This window comes from Phaseolus vulgaris, chromosome 2 (assembly GCF_000499845.2).
Source record: "Phaseolus vulgaris cultivar G19833 chromosome 2, P. vulgaris v2.0, whole genome shotgun sequence".
Taxonomy (NCBI): Eukaryota; Viridiplantae; Streptophyta; class Magnoliopsida; order Fabales; family Fabaceae; genus Phaseolus; species Phaseolus vulgaris.
This window is the reverse complement of record NC_023758.2, coordinates 48,872,479-48,899,289: the sequence shown is the minus strand read 5'-3', so window position 1 is coordinate 48,899,289 and position 26,811 is coordinate 48,872,479. Positions and strand designations below refer to the sequence as shown.

Genomic DNA, 26,811 nt, shown 5'->3' with positions numbered 1-26,811 from the left:
TTAGAATTTCTTACTATAGAAAATGTTATATTTTATTTATTATTAGAGAAAATTTAAAATATTTAATACGATTTTCACTATCAAGATTACAGTATAATTTTTTTTCCATCTTAAAACTTATTGCGTGGAGTAGTAATTATGCTCAAGGGTTGTATTTTGTTTTTCTCAAGGGATCAATTTATTAGAATTATGCGCAATCATAAATTATTCTTGTATAAAAAATGTTCCTTTTTTACCATTGCATCATGTTATCAAAATAACTGTGTTTGTCAAAACTTTTAATGTTATTTATTCTTATTTCATTATTGAAAATGTTTAATTTATTTTAGTGTTAAGTGAGTTGAAAAAAAATAAAAGAAGTTGAAATTATTGAGTGCAGAATTTTTTATATATTCTTATTCTTGATTTTTTTTAACTTTCTAATTAGTGAGAAATTTAAACATTTTTTTATTATATTCTATATTATGGTTTAAAATTCAATTAGTATCAAACTGCTTAATTTATTACCGCACTTTCACAACAAATTAAAATAAAATTATTTTCTCCATAAACTAAAAATAATTTTTGAAATAAATTTCAAAAAATTATATTAAAATACTTATTAACTTGACATATGATAACTAATTTTATTATTGTTATTTTTTTTTAACTTAGTGCGTCTATCTTACCAAAGCAAGATACAGCACTGTAGCTTTCAACTTCTTAATAGCAATTTCTTAAAAATAGAGCATCCTTAAAAAAATGATTTACTTAAAGGAGTACCTAAATTAGCTAACTAAATAGAAATTATAGTTTTGGATTTGGATATTTTGATTAGGTGGCAGGTGGTGTCTTTACAAGTGAGAAATAAAGTAACACTAAATAAAACTGGTCATCAAATTCTTTATTCAAAAGATCAAACATTAGATGATTGTCATAACCCATGCTTGTTGCCTGAAAAGGATTACATAAATTACGCACGAAGACCTTAAGAAATTTGTTTCCAGCTACATTGTTGAAATATCCTTGGACTAGTTAAATCTCGAAAAAGAAATTAATAAGCTCATAAAACTAGCAGATACAAAACTGTTTGACAAAGTAGAAGTCAAAGCAACATCTCAGCAATCTGGATTGCGTTAAGTGCAGCTCCCTTGCGAATTTGATCCCCACATATAAATATGTCCAACCTGCGAGTATATGCACCATTTATGTAAAATGCTACTGACAAATAACAGTGCCAATTGAAATTTGATCATTTCCATGCAAGATATTTACCCTTGATTCCCATCCTGAGACAGGTCCTGCCGAATCCTACCAACAGCAACATCATCCTTATTTGACACTTCCAATGGAGTAGGAAAACTATTGGCCTCACGATCATCAATAACCACCACACCTGGAGCATTCTTCAGGATATCTCTTGCAGTGTTCTGAAGAAATTAAAAAACAAATGAACTCATGCATGAAAGATTGACTTTTGGAGAAGTTTTCTCACTCAATTCAAAGTGCATTTCAATTTGTTCCCAATATAACCATGATTTTGGGCATGCTAAGAAAGACAAGACCTTGCATGTTCCAACACTGAATATTATATAGCTGTGAAAAAACAGAAACAAAGATCCTCCAGATATACAAAATGCAAAAGCCAACACATTGAAGTCACGCTAATGACTACAAAAAGAATGATCATCTCTAGTAAATGACTTTTGCTGTAAGATCATAATAATGCTTAGCATGATATTTTTCTTTATCCAGCATCAGAAAGCCCACATGCAGTTTGTAATCTATCAATTGCAAACCAAAAGACAAACAAAATTAGATGCTTCAAGACGACCAATAACATGAGAGCTTTATAGGAAGTTGGGCTATACACTTTCCTATCTTCTATTTAATCCTGGCTTTGCTTATATTATCCTATACATATGTGATATTGACAAATGATAATCCTATATTTAATAGAGATAAAATTTTAGCCCTCCTGAATCATTTTTTATATTATAAAAAAGTCAATAATGTTATAATTATAAAACTAATTCTAGCAATCCCCAATATATTAACATACAATTCAGGTTTCAAAATGCTAATCACTTTGATATCTGAAAAATTAACTTAAGTCATGTCAACTGTGGGCTAGTTCTGAAGCCTGATCTTAGCGTCCTATCCTAGGTCAATTGTACAGGCAACTAAATTCAATAAAAGAGGGGAACAGAATATTGCTACTCATTGGTGTGCAAAACTTCAATGAAGTATATAAAAGATTTTAGCTAAAAATTATTAAATGAAATAATAATATGCAAGAACTTTTACATGCAAAAGGCACCAATGAGGTTTGAAACAACACCCCATGCAAACTATTAGAACCTCCCACCACTAAGCCGACCTTAGTGGATTGCTTAATGTGCATGTAATGCCATATCAATTCAAATCCAGCAAATTAAACAACAAAGAATGCAAATTTCATTCCACTAAATTTTTGAGGTGGTGGGGGTAGAGGGATTATAGAGCTTTAATCCGATATATTTAATAACGACACAGCATAGCAACACGAAGTACCTCATCAAGTGGATTTTCAAATTGAAGATTCACACTCTCAGCATGAGCCCGCATGACAGGAACTCGTATGCATGTGGCAGTTACTTTAACATCCTTGTCATTCTGCAAAAGTGTAAGAAAAATATAAGGAAGTATTACATAATGTGAAATAAAAATCAACAAACAATTTAAAAAGATTCAATTTCAGCTTACCCATATTTTCCTTGTCTCCTTAACCATTTTCATTTCTTCTTCGTTATATCCATTTGAAAGAACAGGTGCATTATGCGAGAATATGTTAAAAGCATACTGCAAAACAACAACACCTTCAGGAAGTAATTCTGAAAGCATCAATCACAAGAAATGCATATCAGAATTGTGCTAACCTGTCGATTAAATATTTTACAAGTGGGTGGTTTTCCTTCCAACACCTTTCAGTCAAAAAGGCCAAAAGAAAATCACGATTAGAGACCCTAAAAAAAACCACTTTCTCCTTCACACAATCCCAGAGGTAGAGTTCAAACCAAGCTAACAAACTATACAGACAAAGCTTAATCCAAACCTCACGAGTTTGCAGCTCGAGCTCTTCCATTGCAGCAGCACCAGCACCACTCGCAGCCTGATAGGTACTCACAACCATTCGTAACACCTGTAGTATTCAAGCAGAGAAGCATCACAAGACAAAGCACACGATTACAAAACATATAAATCTGCATTTTATATAAACTGGTATTCTTTCAAAATCAATAACACATGTTCAAAATTCATAATAAATAAATAATTTTAATCAAAAGATCACTTTTAACCACCAACAATATCATTTCAAAAAATTATTGAAACTGAAGAATATTCTAATTTATAATATAAGAGTAGATTGAAAAGGCAAAATTGACCTTAGCTCGTCGATGAAGAGGGGTAGCGGCCATCAAGCAAATAATGGTGGAGCAATTAGGGTTCGCAATGAGAGCGCCTTTTCCCGTTCCGGCTTTGATGTGTTGCATCGCTTCGGGGTTCACTTCGGGAATAACCAGCGGCACCTTCTCGTCCATCCGAAACGCGGAGCTATTGTCTACCACCACCGTACCCCGATCCACCGCGGCGGGGCCGAACTTCTTGCTGATGGAGCCGCCGGCGCTGAAGAGCGCGATGTCGACGCCGTCGAAGCTATCCGCCGTGAGCTCCTCCACGACGTAGTCCATGTCCTCGAAGACGATGCGGCGGCCGGCGGAGCGCTGCGAGGCCAGCATTTTGATGGAACGGTAGGGGAAGTCGCGGTCGGAGAGGACGGAGAGGAACTCCTGGCCAACGGCGCCGGTGACGCCGACGACGGCGATGGCGGGGCCGTCATCGCGGAGGGACATTCGGACCCTGGTGGGCCCCGAGGTGGGCTTGGGCCGGGCCGGAAGGAAGCCCGATAAGAGGTGGCTGTGGCGCGAAACGGAGAGTGAAGCCATGACGGTGGTGGCGTTGGTAGGGTTGTTATTTGGCGGCTGTGATGAGTGGTAAGTAACTAAGGAACACACTCAACTAAGTGTTGTGTTTTAAATATGAAATTAAAAAATATTTTATAAATATTAAAATCAAAAGGTAATGTTTTGTAAAATCTAAAAATTTAATTTAAAATGTTAGAGAAATAAGCTACCCACAAAAACATCATTAGATATTTATAATATATTAATTTATAAATAGACAGTGGGCGTAAAATTTATTAAGAAACATATTGATATTAATATATTGTTATTAGTAGTAATGTTTTTCATGTTATTGTTACACGTATTAGATACACTATATTTATTCATTTAGTCATATTAACCTAGTTTTATGTTTACTGGTTATTTTCTAAAATATATTAAAGAAATAAATAAATACGATTCTGTATATGTAAAAGGTGTGAAAAAAAATTAAAAAATAAATAAATCGAGTAAAAGATATTGAAGAAACTACACACACTAATGCCTAAGGATGGTATAAAGCTAGACACCACAATATTGTGCCAATTGTTGAGTCTTCCATTGACTCAATATTTTAATCTAATAAATGGTGCAAGAACCAAGAAGTTTCTTTGAGATTTAAAATCAATTTCAGATTTTATATATAACAGTACTGGAGAAAAGAAAAGCATATTAGAAGACATAAATATCTTTCCACGCGTGATAATGATATAAACTTAGATTCCATAATTATTTTGCAAATTGTTGACTATTCTATTAACTCCATATTTTTCTTTTTCTTTAGTTTCTGCTGACTACGATGTCTCACCAGAACACATGGCTGTAAAAGATATTTTGAGAAAATTGAAAGGCTTATCCAAAAGTTGATTTGTGGTTATAATGTGGTAGAAATGGTACAAACAAAGGCACTGAGAGTTGCAGAGAAAGGAGAGAAAATTGATTCCAATGTCAGCAAGTTCTTCATCATTGGCCATGTCTGCTTCTCTAACAAAGCATGATGTGTTTCTCAGCTTCAGAGGGGAAGACACACGTGACAACTTCATTAGCCACCTTCATCCAGCACTGCAAAGGAAGAACATAGAAGCATATATTGATGAGACACTACCCCGGGGCGAAGAAATTTCATCTGCACTGCTCTCTGCAATAGAAGAATCGAAGATTTATATCGTCGTTTTCTCCCAAAACTATGCATCTTCCACTTGGTGCTTGAATGAACTCACTAAGATACTTGATTGCAAGAAGAGATATGGAAGGGATGTCATACCTGTTTTCTACAAGGTGGATCCATCAACTATTAGGAAGCAGGAACAAAGATACAAAGAAGCATTCGAAAAGCATGAGCAGCAGTTTAAGCACGACATGGACAAAGTGCAAGGATGGAAGGATGCTCTCACCGAAGCTGCTGGACTTTCAGGCTGGGATTCAAAAGTCACCAGGTCATTATATTTATTAGATAATCAGGATCTCTTTTCATTTACTAAAATTGTGTTCATCTCACCATAAATCAAGTGTTTCTTTTTTCATTTCTCTTAGTCGGTCATGGATCTGAACCATATCACATCTTATAGCTTAACTTTGTACCTACAAATCTGCTCCCTATTATCAGAAGTCACAAACGGTTACTGTAGAATTTTTCTTTAGTTTACTTTAGCTTTTGTGTTTGAATACTTATACTTTATTTTCTAAATCATCTGCCAGGTCAGAACACACACTTGTTGAAGGAATTGTGGGAGATATTTTGAGAAAATTGAATCGTTATTCCACCAGTTATGATCAAGGAATCATCGGCATTGAAAAAAATATTGAAGGAATTCAGTCCTTGTTGCATCTTGACTTACCGGATGTTCGGATCATAGGCATTTGTGGCATGGGAGGAATAGGAAAAAGTACAATTTGTGATCAAATATATCACAAATTGGAATTGCAGTTTGATTCCAGGAGCCTTGTTTTAGACGTTCAAGAAAAAATACAAAGAGATGGAATAGACAGTATCAGAACAAAATATCTGTCTGAGCTCAAACGGACAAAGGTTCTCCTCATTCTTGATGATGTTACCGATTCAGCTCAACTTCAAAAATTAATAAGAGGGAGTGATAGTTTTGGGCAGGGCAGTAGAATCATTATCACCAGTAGAGACAGACAAGTGCTTAGGAATGCTGGAGCTGATGATATCTACGAAGTTAAGGAGTTGAATTTTAATGATTCTCAGAAGCTTTTTAGTTTACATGCTTTTAAACAAAAATCTTCAGAAGAAATTGGTTACAGGGAACTGTCAAAAAAGGTGTTGACATATGCAAAAGGGATTCCGTTAGCTCTCCAGATTTTGGGATCATTGCTTTATGGCAGAACAAAAGAAGCATGGGAGAGTCAGTTGCAAAAGTTGAAAAAGGGCCAACATCTTGGTATTTTCAATGTATTAAAATTAAGTTATGATTGGCTGGAGGAGGAGGAGAAGAATATATTTCTTGACATAGCTTGCTTTTATAGAGGACGCCAGGAGATTGAGGTAGCAGAAAGACTTGATGACTTTGGTTTCTCTTCTAAGATTGGAATGGATATTCTCAAAGATAGGGGCCTAATATCTGTCATTGATGGTAGAATTGTGATGCACGATCTAATACAAGAAATGGGTAAAGAAATTGTTCATAAAGAGTGTCCTCAGCATCCTGGAAAACGCAGCCGATTGTTTAATGATGAGGAAATTTGTGAGGTCTTAAGAAAGAACAAGGTATATTCTGTTGTTACTTTGTGAAAAATAGCAAACTACTGATCTGTCATTAAGCATTCTGAAATGCAACATTTCATGCTTTTTTCTAATTACATTGATTTACTTTCAGGGGTCAGATGCAATACAGTGTATATTACTAAATACCTGGGGTACGTGGAAAGTAAAAGAAGTTGTAGTACATGCACAAAGTTTCGAAAAGATGGACAATCTTAGGATGCTTAGGCTCTACACGTTGGGATTGGAATCAAAAGTGTCTCCTGAATCATCTCTTGTAGGTCTGCCGGACACTCTAAAGATTCTATATTGGGACGATTTCCCTCAAAGATTTTGGCCTCCAAAGTTTTGCCCACAAAATCTAGTGACTCTCGAAATGCCACGCAACCATCTTGAACAACTCTGGGAAGGAGATCAGGTTTTTCAAGCTATCTATGTTCCTTTGTGTTCTAAACTTTCAAAGATAAAAATAAATTATACAAGCATGTTTTCTGTATTATACATATACAAGTTTTCATTTGCAATTCCTTTGTGCCTTCTCCACATTATTCGATTTGAAATTTCTTTTATTTGAGTCATACTCAGCATGTTTCTATTTAAAGATAATTATAAATTTAATAGTTTGCATATTTTTTTAGGCATATCATCTAATGACCCGTGAATGTATTATCTACTTTGGAAGATCTTATATAGTTTTTTAATATGAAAAGGAGTTATGTAAATAAAATGGAATTTTATATAATTTAGTTAATTTAATTATAATTTTCATCATTTCTGAAAAATAAAAATTATATTTAATTTAATTACCCTGTCTTCATATTTTATCTTTAATAATATTTTTAAACCAAAAAAAAAAATTACATTGACAGAAGCCATATAAAAAATATTAAAGAAACAACGAAAACTTATAAGATAGAGGAAAGAAACTCCCAACGTGAAGAATTTTATGTTTAAACCTTCTACTTATGAAACTTATGTGGTAAATCTTTACAATATTTAATTCCATATAATGAAAATTTGTAGGTTTAATTAAGTTTTAAGTATCTTATAAATTTGGTTATTTTCAAATTGAGGGTTTTATTAATTTTTTTATTCCATCGAGTATTCAAAAAAATTTATATTATTTAATTGAGTTCATGTTGTTTATTTTATATTATTTAATTAAAAATGCCTTAGATACTTTTTTTATCATAACATAAACTTGAATATAATATACAATAAATTACAAATTATGTATTTAATAAAATAAATTATGGAAAGATGGACTTTTTAACTAAGGTTTAATTTTAACTCTGAGACAACACCATTTTATTTTGTGAGTTGATACATGCATAATATAAAGTATTTCGACATTGTGATCGATTATAAATTACTATCATAAGTTTTTGAATACATAATAAGTTTAGGTTCAAATGATTAGGATGTAATTTTAGGTAGGGAACAAAAAGACGTTAAATTTTGTGATTTTTTATAATAACTATAAAATTTATAGGCAGAGTTTTGTTAGTCCACAGTGTGGTTTTTTTAACAGTGGTTTTTAAGTAATGTAAAATATAACCTCAATAGATAGTAGCTAATAATAGTTTAAATAGGAAGAAAAATAGATAAAGTAGTTTTTATTTGTTACCTCATTCATTTACTTTTTGTGGCAGAATTTACCCAACTTGAAAAGGCTCGACCTGGTTAAATCTTGGGAACTTACTAGAATACCAGACCTTTCTCTGTCACCGAATATTGAAGAAATAAAGCTGAGTTATTGTTCAAAGTTGATTGAAGTTCACTCTTCGATATTCCTCACCAAGCTCAGTTGTTTATGTTTAGATCATTGTTCTAATCTCAAAAGTGTAAATATTCCCAGCAACATTTTATCCACATCACCAGGATGGATTAGTGTTTCCGGTTGTGAGAAGCTTAATATGTTTTCATTGGGTGAACATGAAGATAAATTTCTCCCTCATGTCATACTGGAGCGTCAGGAACCGGATATGATGAAAGAGATAAATGCTAATAATGCTACAGACTCAGAATACTCAGAAGACTCAGAAGACTCAGAAGTGTTCAACAGTCTCTTGTATGATGTGCCCACAAAATTTAGTGGCAAGAATTTCTCTCGCTTAGATCTCAGTGGTTGCTCAAAATTGGAAAATTTACCCGAGATTCTGGACACGTTGGAAGATCTAAAGGAGCTCTTCTTAGACGACACAGCCATACAGGCACTACCTTCATCCTTGTACCGTTTGGTAGGGCTTCAACAACTGAGCTTGCGCCGTTGCTGCAATCTTCAGATTATTCCATCTTCCATTTTCAATTTGAAGTTGAGGAAGCTTGATTTGGGTGGTTGCTCAAGGCTGAGGACCTTCCCAGAGATCACAGAGCCGGCTCCTACTTTTGATCACATTAACTTGACATGTACGGCTGTTAAAGAACTGCCTTCTTCATTTGCCAATTTGGTTAATCTTCGATCCCTGAAGCTCCACAAATGCACTGATCTCGAGTCACTTCCAAACTCCATTGTTAATCTGAAGCTTCTCTCTGAACTTGATTGTTCGGGGTGTGCCAAATTAACAGAAATCCCAAGACACATCGGTCGCTTGACGTCATTAGTGAAACTGTCACTGCGTGATAGCGGAATCGTGAACCTTCCTGAGAGCATTGCTCATCTTTCAAGCTTGAAATCGCTTGATTTAAGCAAGTGCAAAAAGCTTGAATGCATCCCACAGATTCCACCATTTCTAGAACAACTCAAGGCATTGGATTGCCCATCCATTAGAAGAGTGATGTCAAATTCTCTTGTTCCAAACGTGTCAAATTCCAAAAAGGGCGTATTCAAATTTCTTTTCACCAATGCTCAACAACTGGATTCAGGTGGTCGTGCTAACATTGAGGAGGCTGCAAGGCTTAGGATGACCGACGATACATATAGGTATGTGTACTTCTGTTTTCCAGGGAGTGCAGTTCCTGGTTGGTTCAATTTTCGTGGGAAGGGACATTCAGTGACTATAAATGAAGATTTAAGTTTCTGCAGCGATGATTTCGCTTTGTGTGTGGTTTTTGGAGTGTTAGATACGAATGATATTAAAGGTGGATCTGATGATGATGGCACACAGATCATTCCAAATGATGACGTGTTAGATGAAGAGAGAAGTGTTGATGAAGATGAATTTCGTTTTCTTGATTACAGCCTAAAATTTGAATATGATGATGATGACACACAGATCATTCGAAATGATGATGTGTTAAACAACTTTTTCGAATGGGCTGAAGGCAGATTTCTTGATCAAGATCACACATTGGTGTGGAAATTTAACTTGGAGTCCCCAAGGGCAAGCGGCATGAGTCTTAGGCTCTGTGATGCTCGCAGCTTCACTTTTGAGATCAGCCATTGGTGGCCCGATATCAGAGTAAAAGAATGCGGCATATGCCCTCTTTATTCCAAAAAGAAAGATGATAAATATGGTGGTGCTGTTGAGCATGAAGAATCCAGTGGAAGCAATGTTGCACGCTCTTCAAAAGAAACAAGGGAAGATAGGAAGAGGAAGGCCGAAAGCTAACCTGACTTCTCGTTAATACTTCTAAATTACAAGGTTCAACACGTTGAATTTTTGTTATGAATTTCTCGTTTTTAATTTATTTTGTTTTATTTACATTTTCATTGATATTTTAGGAGTGGGTTCGTTCAATTGTTGACAAAGATTTCTAAGTTATTGTTAGATATAGTTTGATGTTTCTGTTCAGCATGAGATGGGTTTCTCTGTTGTCCCAGAGTTGCATTTTCTTGAAACTCTTCATATATAGTTTCATTAACTTTTTTAGCATATTTGGGTTGCATTTGCAGTGAAGGCATTATGAAATCCTGAGGAGATCCATTTGAAATGGTGATTGGTAAATCCTCTTCATACTATGGAATCTCATATTCCCAGTTTTACGACAAGGAAATACTTTATGCTAATGCTGATTGAATATCATATCATATCATATCATATCATGACTTATAAATGCTGTTGGCCTGTGATTGTTAATTCTTTATAAATGCTAATTTTTTACGATTTAAGATACAGTTTGTGGTAGTTAAAAGTTGCTACAAATATTATTTTCAGCTATTAAAATAATTGCCAAAAGTACTTATGGCAAAACTAGTTTGTTATTACGATTTTCAACAGCTACTGGTGTGTTTTTTATTAGAAAAGAATAATCAGGTGCTAGCAGTTTTTTTTTTTTTTTTTTTTTTTTTTTGATCAGCAAGAAATAAATTGAATAAACTGGGATACTTCAGGGGTATCCCAACCCGTATACAACAACAAAATGTTGCCTTCTACTTAGAGCTAAGAAGAACCTCCCTACATATGGCTTACCTACATGATTATAACCAATAACAACTGAACAAACAACAGCACTTGATCAGCACCTAAACCAAATTACATCAAAACAAGCAAGCATAACCACAAACAGAAAAGGTTACTGGTATAAGCACCTAAACCAAATTACATCAAAACAAGCAAGCATAACCTCAAACAGAAAAGGTTACAGGTATACCAGAGTAGCTTTTATACCGACATAGACAATACCGTAATACTACCAGCAACCTCTATCTCCATCGATACTTTAACCTGTTGGCCGAAAACCATCTGGCAAGCCTGCAAAAAACTCCAGCAAGCAATGCAAGCAATACCTTCCCATCCCAGAATTTTACCTAGAACTTCCTGCTGCAAAAACCATGATCAGACTGCTATACTCCTTGGCATGTCCTCCTAACTGTTCCAAGCACTTAACAACTCCATAAGCCCAATTGTTGCTTATCCACCAACAACGTGCTTTCGTTCACTATAAATAAACCAGCAACCTCCTCTTATGAATCCTTGCGTACGCCACCTACCTGCCGTATAGCAGTTGGACAGAATTACCAGCCAACAGATAGGCTCCTTCGACCAGCGCCAACCACCCAGGGATTACACCAATACTCCAACTGCTCCTGCCAGGCATTGTACCCAAACCCAGCCCCATTATCAGAAGGCCGACATTGAAGCCCGCCTTCGTCCCTGCTCCTGATCAGATAACCCTCTATAATCATCTTCCATCAGCTGCCTATGTTACCTGCAACAATTTATTTATAGGTACTAATACATGACCAAGGGTTCGTCATCCAATCAGAGAACGAATAGCAGAAATTATGTCCCTTATGTTTTAACCACAACCATGATTTAAGTTGGGCCTTAGGAAACACCTCTTCTTCATCCACTATACCCTCGATCAGGTGCTAGCAGTTAAAAATAATCATATTCCCATCCTACAATCTGTTTTTTATTTATTTAACAATTTAATTAAATTTTAATTAATTAATATAATTTAATATGTTATTATTATTTAGAGTTGTTAAAAGGTTATTATAATATGAAAAACGGTCTTCAAAATAGTCCTTTTTTTTTCCTGATTTATATAACTAGAATAAAATAAATATTCACGTAGCTGCATGTAATAAAACCTCAAAATATCATAGCCCAAAAAAACATGTTAACCCAAAACAATTCAGCTAGCAAATAATTATAATACACAAAAAATCTTCAACAAAACAATTAATATTTTAATCTGTAAATGAAAACTATCATTTTAATATCTAAAAACGGAATTGTATAATTATAATTTCAACATTAAAAATAAAAAAAATGAAATACTAGAGCGATAATTGTCCCTAGACTGCATTAATTAAATTCATCAGAAACAACCGAATTATCAGTTTGAACAAGAAAACATTTATATGGTATTGGAATAGAATTCCATATTATTTATTATTATTAATTCATCATTGAGTTCAGAGTTTAGATAACCTTTCAAATAAAATGCATATTCTTTTTTTTTCTTTCTAAAACCATCTTTATCCATCTAAGTATGAATGACTAAACTACATTTTAATTTTTACATAAAAATATCATTATTAAGAAATATTAATTTGCATAATAATATTTTAATTTTTTTAATATTAATATATAAGTAGGGTTCTTGAACTTTATTTTCCATATTTTAATTAAAGTTTTGTGAAATAAGAAGAAGAAAAAAGGTGAAAATGATTTGAGTGTGGAAATGGAAAGAGAAGAACGAAATCTAAGGTGAGTAATTAATTGTGCACTGAACATTTTGTGTCAAGAAAAGAAAAATTAAATAGAAAAACATTTAAAACATCAATTGTACTTTAGAAAAGAAAATTTATAAAAGGATCCATTAAGTATTCTATATGCTAGAAAGTACAAATATTATTGAAGCTTTATTATAATATTTAATATTTTTTCAATCGTCCTCTGAATTAATTATTTTGAAATTAAAATAATTTGTTAAAGAATATTTGTTTATATCTTAATTAAAAAATTATTTTATTTTAATTTAAAATATTTTTAAATTTGAAATAAAGAAATGTTATTTGTATTTTTTATCCAATATCTATGTTTAAGAAAAAATAATACTCATAAATATAAGAAATTAAAATAAGTCAAAGTATAATTGTCAAGATTGTTCTATGTTCCTTTTCAATGGTGGAATCTTAGCAAAAGCTTGTTTATTTCTATATGTCATTCTTTAAATTTCAAAATAACATTATTCTTCTTTCTTTTTAATTATATATTTTACGTAATACACCTAAATACACAATGAAATAAAAGAAATTAAATACACCTAAATATATAATGAAATAAAATAAATTAAAAGAGATATGGTAACATGTTGTACCTTATCAAATTTGAAGTTACTATGTGATTATATTTAGTATATAAATAACATTCACATCATCATATACTATTGATTTAACTGCAAAAGGCTTTAATGCATCCCACAGATTACGAATCAGTTGTGTGAGAGTTGAAATGAGTTATCACAGTAAAAGACTGCGGCATATGCCCTCTTTGTTCCAAAAGAAAGAATGTTGTTCAAAATACTGGTAGGACACGTATTCGTGGAATGTCCAATTCAAAATGTATTTGTTAGATTTTTTACAATTCTAGTACAGTTCTAACGGAATTTTAAAAAGAAAAAATACATTAATTTTCTAAAATTAAAACTTTATGGTATAAATTGTTATTATGATTATAAGAATAAGAAACAAATATTTGTGAACTAGTCATGAAAAACATATTTCTGTTCTAAAAAATAAGTTCAAAAATACTTGTGCACATAAATCTTTATTGTTAATTTATATGATTCATAATTATATAATATATAGATTAATGTCTTTGTATCCTACATTTTAGAGATTTTATGTATTTCTGTGTCCGTGTTCGTGTCTGTCTGTGTCAGTAGTATCTGTACTACATAGCTATAATTTTAACATTAAAATAAATAAAAAATCAAATACTAGAGCGATCATTGTCCCTAGAGTGCATTAATTCATCAGAAACGCACCCAATAAAAAAAATTTATATGGTATTGGAATACAATTACATATTATTTATTATTATTAATTCATAAATGAGTTCAGAGTTTAGTTAACCTTTGAAATAAAATGCATTTTTTTTTTCTAAAACCATCTTTATCCATCTAAGTATAAATGACTAAACTACATTTTATTTTTTACAAAAAAATGACATTATTAAGAAAGATTAATTTGCATTTTAATATTTTAAATTGTTGAATATTAATATTAAGTAGGGTTCTTGAACATTAATTTCCATATTTTAACTAAAACTTTGTGAAACAGGTAGAAACAAATGTGAGAATGATTTGAGTGTGGAAATGGAATGAGATGAATGAAATCTAAGGTGAGAATAATTAATTGTGCACTGAACCATTTTATGTGTCATTAAGAAAGGAAAATTAAATAGAAAAACATTTAAAAAATCAATTGAACTTTAGAAAAGAAAAATCAGAAAAGGATCCATTAAGTATTCTATATGCTAGAAAGTACAAATATTATTGAAGGTTTATTATAACTAAAATTTCTGAATAAAGGCAAAGAAATCGTAAGCAAGAGAGATGAGAGAAAAAAGATAAAGAAGAATGAGACAAGATAAAAGGCAGATTAGAAAATCCAATACAAGACGACGTAGCTTCCACACGTGATAATGATATATATCTAGATTTCATACTTATTTTTCAAAGATTTATGTCATCGTTTTCTCCCAAGACTATGCATCTTCCACTTGGTGCTTGAATGAACTCACTAAGATACTTGAATGCAAGAAGAGATTTGGAAGGGATGTCATACCTGTTTTCTACAAGGTGGATCCATCAACTATTAGGAAGCAGGAACAAAGATACAAAGAAGCATTCGAAAAGCATGAGCAGCACTTTAAGCACGATAAAGTGCAAGGATGGAAGGATGCTCTCACCGAAGCTGCTGAACTTGCAGGCTGGGATTCAAAAGTCACCAGGTCATTATATTTATTAGATAATCAGGATCTCTTTTCATTTACTAAAATTGTGTTCATCTCACCATAAATCAAGTGCTTCTTTTTTCATTTCTATTAGTCGGTCTTAGATCTGAACCATATTACATGTTATAGCTTAACTTTGTACCTACAAGTCTTCTCCCTAGTATCAGAAGTCACAAACGGATGCTGTAGAATTTTTCTTTAGTTTAGCTTTTGTGCTTGAATACTTATACATTATTTTCTAAATCATCTGCCAGCCCAGAACACACACTTGTTGAAGAAATTGTGGAAGATATTTTGAAAAAATTGAATCGTTATTCCATCAGTTATGATCAAGGAATCATTGGCATTGAAAAACATATTGAAGGAATTCAGTCCTTGTTGCATCTTGAGTCACCGGATGTTCGGATCATAGGAATTTATGGCATGGGAGGAATAGGAAAAACTACAATTTGTAATCAAATATATCACAAATTGGCATTGCAGTTTGATTCCAGCAGCCTTGTTTTAGACGTTCAAGAAAAAAATACAAAGAGATGGAATAGACAGTATCAGAACAAAATATCAGTCTGAGCTTCTAAAGGAAGAGAAATCCTCTTCTTCACCATATTACAATGAAAGGCTCAAACGGACAAAGGTTCTCCTCATTCTTGATGATGTTACCGATTCAGCTCTAATAAAGTTTGCTAACTGTACCTCTCTATGTGGAGGACGTATTGTATTTATAATTAAAGAAAGGTAACTGATTGCATACACGGTTGGATCCATGATCCGCTTCTTAAGGCAACTAACCAACTAACGTGTTCCACTTCTACAAACGTGTTCCACTTCTAACTAACTAATTCTAATAGTCCCCTTCAATCCCAACAGGTTTTATACATGTTGAGATTGTTACAATGTGTAATAAAGAGAGTTCTAGACAGTGGTTTTGTTAGGATATCAGCCACTTGATCACTTGATGAAATAAACCGAACTTCCATTGCTTTGCGTGCCACTTGTTCTCCAACAAAATGGAAGTCAACTTCAATATGTTTTGTTCTTGCATGAAACATTGGATTTGAAGTTAAGTATGTAGCTCCTAGATTGTCACACCAGAGTCGAGGAGCTTTTGATTGATACACACCAAGCTCTTTCAATATTGATTTTATCCAAATCATTTCTGCTGTCAGATTCGCAATGGCCTTGTATTCTGCTTCGGTGCTCGATCTGGACACTGTGGCTTGTTTTCTAGAGCTCCAGGAAATTAGATTTGCTCCAAGAAATACAGCAAAGCCGCTAGTTGAATGTCGATCATCAGGACAACCAGCCCAATCAGCATCAGAAAATCCGGACAGCAGCATTGTTGGAGACTTCTGAATTCTGATTCCCAAATCTAATGTGCCCTTGACATAACGAAGGATTCTCTTTACAACACTCCAATGAGCATCAGTAGGCGTATGAAGGTATTGGCAAACCTTGTTGACAGCAAATGCCAAATCAGGCCTGGTCATTGTCAAGTATTGCAATGCTCCCACAGTACTTCTGTATTTAAATTGTTCTTCAATTGACAAGAGTGTTCCCTGCTCTTTGAATAATTTCTCAGCTGAGCCCATTGGAGTGGACATGGGTTTGCATTTTTCCATGTTTGCTTTCTTCAACAAATCTAATGCATATCTTCGTTGTGACAGTGTGATGCCATCTCTTGCCTTCTTGACTTCAATACCCAGAAAATACTCAAGACCACCTAAGTCTTTTATAGCAAAATCTATTTTCAACTTCTGAATCAACCTTTCGGTGGCTTGATCAGAGGAGCTCACGATAATTATATCATAACCGTATATGAGCATATAGATGGTTACCTCTCTATTTTTGAGGATAAACAAAGATGAATCAGCTACAGAAGCTCTAAAGCCTAATTCCATAAGTTTTCCAGTCAGTCTTGAGTGCCAAGCCTTTGGAGCCTGTTTCAGGCCATAAAGCGCTTTCTTGAGTTTGCATATGTATTCCTTTGGTTTATATGGGTCTTGAAATCCCGATGGTTGTCGCATGTACACTTCCTCTTCCAAAATTCCATGCAAGAATGCATTTTGGATATCAACTTGTCTCATATTCCAGCCTTTGGTTACTGCTAGTGAAAGAATAACTTTGATTGTTGATGGCTTGACCACGGGGCTAAAGGTATCAATGTAATCAATGCCAAATCTTTGCTTGAACCCTTTAGCAACCAACCTTGCTTTCAATCTCTCCACTGATTCATCCGCTTTCCTTTTCACTTTATACACCCATCGACTATCAATGAGATTTATGCCAGGTTTTGGTGGAACGAAATCCCAAGTCTCATTGTGTTGTAATGCTGAGAGCTCATTATTCATTGCTTCCTGCCAACCTGGACTTTGTAGAGCTTCCTGCAGGTTTTGAGGTTCAGTAACTGTATCAGTCTCAGTAGCATTTTTTAGTACATTTATTGTGATCGGATTTTTGACAGTGACAGCACCGGTAAACTTTCTTGAGGTCTCTGAATATGACAGTACCATCAGTGAACTGTTTTGCTTGGACAATGTTATTTTTCAATCTTTTTCTCATTGGGTGTTGATTAATCACCTAAGATGTTTCACCATCAGAAGTTTATTGTTCGAACATCTGTTCTTGGAAATTGGTCGGACTGTTCTCAGCTTCCTGTTCTGCAACAATTTCTGGACTTATTGTATTATCTGCAGGATGTAAGCTTACACCAGACAAGTTGTTATTAGCAACATCATTAGATTGACCATCAATTATACGAGAATCATTAACAACTGGTTCAATATTTGTGAGAGCATTTTCAGTGTATGGAACGGGTTTAACGAAGGTTGGAAGTAGAGCAGGCTGGTGTGAATTTTTGGTTTGGATTGATGACTTAGAATTTAATTCTTCAAAAGGAAACACATTTTCATCAAAGATTACATCTCTAGAGATGTAAATTCGTTTTGTACTTCTATCTAAGCACTTGTATCCCTTATGAGAAGAACTATAGCCTAAGAAGACATACTTAGTGGTTCGAAAACTCAGTTTCTTGGTGTTGTAAGGCCTTAAATTGGGCCAGCTAGCACAGCCAAACACCTTAAGCATGGTGTAATCTGGATTTTTGCAAATAATTTATGAAGTGGTGTGTCTTGCTTGTATGATTCGAGATGGTAGTCTATTTATAAGGTAACAAGTTGTATTGAAGGCTTCATCCTAATAGGACAAAGGCATGTTAGCTTGGGCAAGTAAAGTAAGGCCAGTTTCCACAATGTGTCTGTGCTTTCTTTCTACCAACCCATTCTGCTGATGTGTGTGAGGACAAGAAATACGATGCTCAATTCCAGTTGTTTTGAAATATTGGTGCAAACGATGGTATTCACCCCCCCCAATCTGACTGGACAGAGCGAATTTTGGTGTTTAGCATGGTTTCAACATGTTTTTGAAACTGAAGAAACACAGACTCAACATCAGACTTGTATTTCAAAAAATAAATCCAAACATATCTGCTAAAATCATCAACAAATGAAACATAATATTTAGAATTATTCACTAAGACAATGGCTGGACCCCATACATCAGTATGAATCAATTGAAGAGGTGTTGTAGATACATGTTGAGAAGAAACAAAGGGTAATTGATGTGCTTTTCCTAGTTGACAAGCATGGCAAATTAAGGAAGAAGAAACTCTAGTATCTAGAGCTAAGTTATTATTTTTCAAGATTCTAATTGTGACTGGGAAAGCAGGATGCCCAAGTCTTCTATGCCATTGTTCTTTCGAAAGTTTGGCTGTCAGGAATGCTTTGCTGGAATTATTTGGTAAAGTGTAGAGGCCATTCTTACATCTACCTGTGAGCAGAAGTTCCTTCGTGGCTCGGTCCTTAACAAAAAAACAGTTTGGGTGAAATTCCACAAAGGCATTATTATCAGATGCTAGTCTTTGTACTGAAATCAGATGTTTATTGATTTTAGGAGCATATAGGATATGTTTAAGTACAAGAGATCTAGATGAACCAAAAATTAATGAGTTCCCAATATGAGAGATGGACAAACCTGAGCCATTTGCAACTTGAATCTGATCAGTGCCATTGTAACGTTCGTTGGTGGTAAGTCTTTCTAACTCGTTGGTGATGTGATCCGTGGCTCCAGTATCTACGTACCAGTTTGCATCACCAGTATATCCACTTGTGGCCACAACTGCTTGTTTAAGATTGTCTTCGGCTTAATATGCCTGATCAAATCTGTGCCAACATTGCAAAGCATCATGGTTTGGCTTACCACAAATCTGACAGACTTTGTCTGAGTTGCTTTGTGCCTTTGATGGCTGACGTCCAGAATTGTTTCTAGTGTGCCATGTTTGTCCTCGACCACCATTTGATTGACGACCACGACCACCACGACGTCCATTAGTTCCTCCTCGATTAGACATGCTGTTGACATTGTTAGCAAAAGGAAATTGCTCAAGAGTACCATTACGCAGATGACGCATCTCGTAGCTCAGCATATGAGCATACACATCGCTGACAGTGTAAACATCTATTCTAGTTGTAATGCTTGTGACAAGAGGATCATAATCTAGACCAAGTCCTTGCAGCATGTAGGCGATGAGTTCTTCATCCTTTACTCGCTTGCCAATGGCAGCCAGAGTGTCTCCGAGACGTTTTACTTTAAGAAAATAGTCAGCAATTGTCATGTCCTTCTTTTGGATCGTGGAGAGTTCCATATGATTCTGCATTGCTTGTGCTCGAGATGTGGAGGCAAATTGCCGCTCCAGCATATCCCAGGCTTCTCGTGCAGTGGTGATTCCGACCACCGTGCTGAGAACTTCCTCGGTAACCGATGAGTTGATGAGACTGAGTACCAACTGGTCCTGGGGGTACCAGACTGTGAATTCAGGATTAATAATAATTTTGCGGCTCCCTGTTTCTTCACTTGACTCAACCGCAATCGTTTGGTTTGGTGGTGGCATGGATCCATCCACAAACCCAACCAGCCCCTGACTACATAAATAGGGAAGGATTTGAGCAGACCACAATAAATAATTTTCTTGTGTGAGTTTAACATTAATCACTTGGCTGATTGATGGTGAAGACATTGTATTGATTTGAAGGGAGTTTGACATGGTTAGCAGCAGAAAAAGATGGATCTCGTGGATCTCTAGCACTCTGATACCATAATAAAGTTTGCTAACTGTACCTCTCTGTGTGGAGGACGTATTGTATTTATAATTAAATAAAGGTAACTGATTGCATACACGGTTGGATCCATGATCCGCTTCTTAAGGCAACTAACCAACTAACGTGTTCCACTTCTACAAACGTGTTCCTCTTCTAACTGACTAATTCTAACAAGCTCAACTTAAAAAATTAATAGGTGGGAGTGATAGTTTTGGGCAGGCAGTAGAATCTGTACCGTCCCGTACCCGGGCGTTGACAAAGTCAAAGTCAAGGTCAACGTAGGCGGAGCCAAAAGATAAGGCGTCGCTAAGAGATGAAGGCGTCGCCAAGAGATAAAGGCGTCGCCAAGAGATGAAGGCGTCGCCAAGAGATGAAGGCGTCGCCAAGAGGTGAAGGCGTCACCTAGAGATGAAGGCGTCGCCTAGAGATGAAGGCGTCGCCGAGAGATGAAGGCGTCGCCCAGAGATAAGGCGTCGCCCAGAGATAAGGCGTCGCCCAGAGATAAGGCGTCGCCAAGAGATAAGGCGTCGCCCAGAGATAAGGGGTCGCCAAGAGATAAGACCAAGGCAGCTACGGTGCCGCCTCCCGATACCCATGGGTAGGAAAGACCATGGAGGGGGCGGCTCTGTGGAGAAGCCTCAAACCCTGATAACCAGGGGACAGTGATAAAGAAAAGAGTAAGGTGGCTTAAAGGCCATAAGGAAAGGTGGCTTAAAGGCCATAAGGAAAGGTGGCTTAAAGGCCATAAGGAAAGGTGGCTTAAAGGCCATAGAGATAGCGCCTGTGCGGAGCAGCTTGACTTGTGAAGTACCCCTGCCGCCTCAGAGACGCCCTTGGGGTAGATACGACCCAAGAGAAGGGTCATGCCTAGGGGCAGCGAGGTGCAGGGTGCGAGAGAAAGGCAGATACGCTCTCACAGTGAGTGACTAGAGATTGGGAGCATGAGATGGCGCCCAAAAAGTCACCCCTTGCGCAGTTGCACTCCCAGATAGGAGGTCTCCGGCGAAGAAACACCCTCAGACCGGGTAATGGTGCCGAGCGACCCTCCACGTGTACAGTAGCCAAGTCAGAATAGTAACGCCAGCTTGACAGGTGCCAGGTAATTAAAAGTAATTAAGGTGAATTAAAGTGAGTTAATATGTTTTAGTGCACTTTCCGTTTCGAGCATTTAAAGTACTATAACTGCTCCCCGAGCGTTTCGGACAGCTTAAATGCGCTGAGCGTTTTATAATAAATGCGCTTTAAGGTGCTTTGAATGCGGGAAGAGCTTAAATAGTGCTTCGAATGTTGGAAAGGGGGTTCGAACTTTTGGCAATTGGGCAGAAACACTCTAGTTGTTTGCTTGAGTCTTGAGGTTGCTCGCAAGGGACTAGAGAACACTCTTGCCAGAACGAGAATATACACGAGAGATATACACAGCTTTTTTACCATCTCCAGAGTGCCATACGCGGTGCTCAGAGACGGAGATACCCCAGTTTTGGTGTTCTTGCTGGCTGACTTGAGCGTCGGAGTGCAAACGGCCGCTAGGGCGCCCTTTTGTCCTTTTGCAGGTTAAATAGGTATTTGGAGGGAAGGTGTCCTTAGCTGACGGGCAGTTTGCGCGCGAAGACGTTCCCGCTCAACCGGACGGAACAGAATCATTATCACCAGTAGAGACAAACAAGTGCTTAAGAATGCTAGAGCTGATGATATCTACGAAGTTAAGGAGTTGAATTTTGATGATTCTCAGAAACTTTTTAGTTTACTTGCTTTTAAACAAAAAACTTCAGAAGAAATTGCTTACAGGGAACTGTCAGAAAAGGTGTTGAGATATGCAAAAGGGATTCCATTAGCTCTCCAGATTTTGGGGTCATTGCTTTATGGCAGAACAAGAGAAGCATGGAAGAGTCGGTTGCAAAAGTTGGAAAAGGGCCAACATCTTGGTATTTTCAATGTATTAAAATTAAGTTATGATGGCCGGAGGAGGAGGAAAAGAATATATTTCTTGACATAGCTTGCTTTTATAGAGGACGCCAGGAGATTGTGGTAGCAGAAATACTTGATGACTGTGGTTTCTCTTCTAAGATTGGAATGGATATTCTCGAAGATAGGGGCCTAATATCTGTCTTTGAAGGTAGAATTGTGATGCACGATCTAATACAAGAAATGGGTAAAGAAATTGTTCGTAAAGAGTGTCCTCAGCATCCTGGAAAACGCAGCCGATTGTTTGATGCTGAGGAAATTTGTGAGGTTTTAAGAAAGAACAAGGTATTATGTCGTTACTCAATTGAACATGGATTTACTTTGTGAAAAATTGCAAACCACTGAGATGTCATTAAACATCCTGCAATGCAACATTTCATGTTTTTTTTCTCCTAATTACATTGATTTACTTTCAGGGGTCAGATGCAATACAGTGTATATTACTACATACGAACAAAGTAAAAGAAGTTGTAGTACATGCACAAAGTTTCGAAAAGATGGACAATCTTAGAATGCTTATGGTCTACATGCCTATATTCATATCAAATGTGTCTCTTGAATCATCTCTTGTAGGTCTGCCAGACACTCTAAAGTTTCTTTATTGGAACGGTTTTCCTCAAAGATTCTGGCCTCCAAACTTTTGCCCACAAAATCTAGTGACCCTGGAAATGCCAGGCTGCCATCTTGAACAACTCTGGGAAGGAGATCAGGTTTTTCTAGCTATCTATGTTCCTCTGTGTTCTAAACTTTCAAAGATAAAAATAAAGTACACAAGCATGTTTTCTGTATTATACATTGTTAACCATACTATAACTGTGTAACGACAACTTTGTAAGTGTTTCCAGTTCTGCACTCCTTATATACCTTTAGCACATATACTAAGATAATATCTTTCTCCTTTCTCTCTCTATTCTAATGCACTGCACTCATATCTCTTCATCTTCTTTTGCATCTTCTTCTTGCCCGTTACCTCTGGTCATGCCTTCCGTTCAACAGTTCACAACACCCATCACTCTTAAACTAGATGAAGATAACTATCTTCTCTGGAAACATAAAGTCCTTGCCTCCATTTGCGGGCTCAAACTGGGTCATTTTCTTGACGACACTAGTGTTCCATCAAGAACCACTTCTTCCACCACTGATGACAGTCCCCAAGTCTCTAATGGTACTTCAATCTAATATCGCTTTTGTTGCTTCTTCTCAGCATTCACAATCCCAACCTACCTTTTCCAACTCCTCCTGTGGTGGTCGTGGTTACAATCCCACATCTAACTAGAATCAGTTCAACCGCGGCAAACCCCGACCTTCCCAATACTCTTCTTGGAACTCCACTACGTCTTCATCATGGAAACGCAACCCTGTTCGCTCTCAAATATGCTCCAAACTTGGACACACTGCTCTTCATTGTTGTTGGCACTGGTTTGATCGTACTACACCACCATCCTCCTCTGCAAACACATCTCATTTCTCTCCACCTCCACGTGATGACTCTTCTTCCTCTCTTCTTGGTCCACCATCATCTTTAGAAGATCCATTATGGTACCCAGATAGCGGTGTCTCTCACCATATAACAAACGACCATACTCTGTTCAATGATCAACAAATCTATCATGGCATTGCGAACGTTAAACTATATCTCTTTGGGGACGTTCTGCTGTTTGTGCTAATAATGTTGCATCATACTATATCTCTTTTCCTAATGCATATTTAAAATATACATGAATTTATCTCTAGCATGCTAAATCTCAAGCTCTTGCTGCATTTGAACGCTTTAAACTCTTCTCTGAAAATCTGGTTTCAAAATCAAAACTGTTCAAATTGATTATGCAAAAGAATTTCTTGTTTTTAACTCCAAACAATATCTCACTAATACTATCCCAAAATCAAGATTTCACCAACAAAAACGAAAAATGAGTAGAAATATTAATTATAGTTTCAAGATCTTATATAGTTTTTTTAATATGAAAAGTAGTTATGTAAATAAAATAGAATTTTATATAATTTAGTTAATTTAATTATAATTTTCATCATTTCTAAAAAATAAAAAATTATATTTAATTACCCTATCTTCATATTTTATCTTTAATAATATTTTATATTAAAAAAATCACATTGGCTTAAAAAATATTAAAGAAACAAAGAAAACTTATAAGATAGAGGAAAAAAACTTCCAACGTGAAGAAATATATATTTAAACATTCTACTTATGTGGTAAATATTTATAGTATTTAACTCCATATAATGAAAATTTGTAGGTTTAATTAAGTTTTAAGTATCTTATAAATTTGATTATTTTCAAATTGAATTTTTATTAATTTTCTTATTTTATCTAGTACTCAAAAGTTTTATATTATTTAATTGAGTTCATGTTGTTTAATTTTTTTCATTAGCTGAGTGACCTGATTATTATATTGTCCTACGTATTAACTGAAGAAATGTAATATTTTATGGGGCATCAACGTGGAAATTTCTCAAGATTCCCTCATGTGCTGGAGCGTCAACGTCAAACTTTCTCAAGATTCCATCGCCAGAAACCGGATATGATCAAAGAGATCAGAACGGCATGGTGCAGGACGGCGTGGTGAACCTCGTGCATACCGTGGTCATATTTTCCCAACTTCCAGTGAAATTTTCTCAATTACTTTTGACAGATATAATGAAGAAGAAGAAGTGGCTAATAATACTATATACTTAGAAGTGTTGACAAAATTCATGAAAGGTGTGCCCTTACACTTTAGTTGCAAGAAGCTCTGTCATTTAGATCTCTCTTACTGTTCTTCCCTTACAATCTTTCCATTTGACCTTTCTGATATGAAATTCCTAAAGCAACTTTCTCTCCGTGGTTGCTCAAAATTGGAAAATTTACCCCAGATTCAGGACACGTTGGAAGATCTAGCGGTGCTCATCTTAGACGCCACAGCCATACAGGCACTACCTTCATCCTTGTGCCGTTTGGTAGGGCTTCAACAACTGAGTTTGCGCAGTTGCCTTCCTCATTTTGCAATTTCGTTAATCTTCGATCCCTGGAGCTTCAAAAATACACTGATATCGAGTCACTTTCAAACTCCATTGTTAATCTGAAGCTTCTCTCTAAATTGTTCGGGGTGCTCCAAATTAACAGAAATCCCAAGACACATTGGTCGTTTGACGTTATTAATGGAACTATCACTGCGTGATAGCGGAATCGTGAACCTTCCTGAGAGCATTGCTCATCTTTCAAGCTTGAAATCGCTTGATTTAAGCGACTGCAAAAAGCTTGAATGCATCCCACAGATTCCACCATTTCTAAAGCAACTCGTGGCATTGGATTGCCCATCCATTAGAAGAGTGATGCCAAATTCTCTTGTTCGAAACCTCTCAAATTCCAAAGAGGGTGTATTCAAATTTCATTTCACCAATGCTCAGCAACTGGATTCAGGTGGTCGTGCTAACATTGAGGAGGATGCAAGGCTTAGGATGACCGACGATAGATATAGGTCTGTGTTCTTCTGTTTTCCAGGGAGTACAGTTCCTGGTTGGTTCCATTTTCGTGGGAAGGGACATTCAGTGACTATAAATGAAGATTTAAGTTTCTGCAGCGATGATAGATGTGTTAAACAGCTATTTCGAATGGTGAAGAGAGATGTGTTGATCAAGATCACACATTCGTGTGGAAATTTAACTTGGAGTTCCTAAGGGCGAGCGGCATGAGCCTTAGAATTTGTGATGCTCGCAGCTTCACTTTTGAGATCAGTCCGTGTGATTATCACTTTCGGTTGAAATCAGGTATCACAATAAAGGAATGCGGCATATGCCCTCTTTATACGAAAAAGAAAGATGATAAATATGGTGGTGCTGTTGACTTTGAACAATCCAATGGAAGCAATATTGCAGAGTCTTCAAGAGAAACAAGGGAAGATAGGAAGAGGAAGGCCGAAAGCTACCTAGTCAGCTAGTCTCTTTCATTGGTGAGGATCTAAACTGCCTTATCGTTAATACTTCTAAATTACAGGGTTCAACACGTTTAATTTTTATTATGAATTTCTCGTTTTTAATTTATTTTGTTTTATTTACATTTTCAATGGTATTTAAGGAGTGGGTTCGTTCAATTGTTGACAAAGATTTCTAAGTTAGATATAGTTTGATGTTTCTGTTCAGCATGAGATGGGTTGCTCTGTTGTTCCAGAGTTGCATTTTCTTGAAACTCCTCATGTATTGTTTGATTAACTTCTTTAGCATATTTGGGTTGCATTTGCAGTGAAGGCATTATGAAATTCTGAGGAGCTGCATTTGAAAGGTTAATTTGTAAATCCTCTTTATACTTTTTCTTCATTCTATGGAGTCTCTCATATTCCCCGTTTTACGACAAGTACCTCTTGATATTGAATATCATATCATTATATTAGATTTTTGCATGGAGCTGTAAAATCAGAAAATTCTCAACTTCGTTAACATGAGATGGGTTTGTGCCTCATTCATGTTGTGACAAATATATAAAGTCATAACAGAATAAAAATAATAGATATAAATGATATGTTATTTAGTAACATTTTAAATAAGGCAACTGTTACTACATCACACATAAGAAACTATAATTCCAAGGGAGCAAATTCCAACCCCTTTTACAATAGAAAAGACGAAACTCCCTTGAAAAAATGGGTTATATATAAAAATACATT

At 35.7% G+C, this 26,811-nt stretch overlaps 3 protein-coding genes, 1 non-coding gene and 1 pseudogene across 7 annotated transcripts in view; 3 read left to right on the top strand and 2 right to left on the bottom strand.

Moving 5' to 3' along the window:
* Positions 1-852: 852 nt before the first annotated feature.
* LOC137812977 (uncharacterized) lies at positions 853-3,965 on the bottom strand. The gene is made up of 7 exons (XM_068615242.1): positions 3,405-3,965; positions 3,074-3,160; positions 2,898-2,942; positions 2,725-2,820; positions 2,533-2,634; positions 1,255-1,409; positions 853-1,166 (listed from the first exon to the last, which is right to left on the bottom strand). The coding sequence occupies exons 1-7, from the start codon at positions 3,963-3,965 to the stop codon at positions 1,085-1,087; spliced, it is 1,128 nt and encodes a 375-aa protein (XP_068471343.1). The 3' UTR covers positions 853-1,084.
* LOC137812974 (disease resistance protein RPV1-like) overlaps positions 3,889-26,811 on the top strand; it is an 81,452-nt gene continuing 58,529 nt past the window's right edge. For 3 of the 4 annotated variants that reach the window (XR_011081309.1, XR_011081308.1, XM_068615238.1), the window contains exon 1: positions 3,893-4,013. The gene's annotated coding sequence lies outside the window, so the exon portion shown is untranslated. Of the gene's footprint in view, positions 4,014-26,811 lie in introns of all 4 variants that reach the window. The other variant, XM_068615239.1, reaches the window with a different exon arrangement.
* Positions 4,777-26,811, top strand: part of LOC137812976 (disease resistance protein RPV1-like) — a 66,606-nt gene continuing 44,571 nt past the window's right edge. The window contains exons 1-4 of the mRNA XM_068615240.1: positions 4,777-5,398; positions 5,661-6,690; positions 6,800-7,102; positions 8,337-10,236. Of these exons, the coding sequence (XP_068471341.1) occupies positions 4,908-5,398; positions 5,661-6,690; positions 6,800-7,102; positions 8,337-10,235 (3,723 nt within the window). The 5' untranslated portion in view covers positions 4,777-4,907 and the 3' untranslated portion in view covers position 10,236. The remainder of the gene's footprint in view (positions 5,399-5,660; positions 6,691-6,799; positions 7,103-8,336; positions 10,237-26,811) is intronic.
* LOC137809554 (disease resistance protein RPV1-like) lies at positions 14,731-26,190 on the top strand (annotated as a pseudogene).
* Positions 19,506-19,641, bottom strand: LOC137813111 (small nucleolar RNA Z247). Its single transcript, XR_011081349.1, has one exon. It is a non-coding gene; the product is annotated as a small nucleolar RNA Z247 (small nucleolar RNA).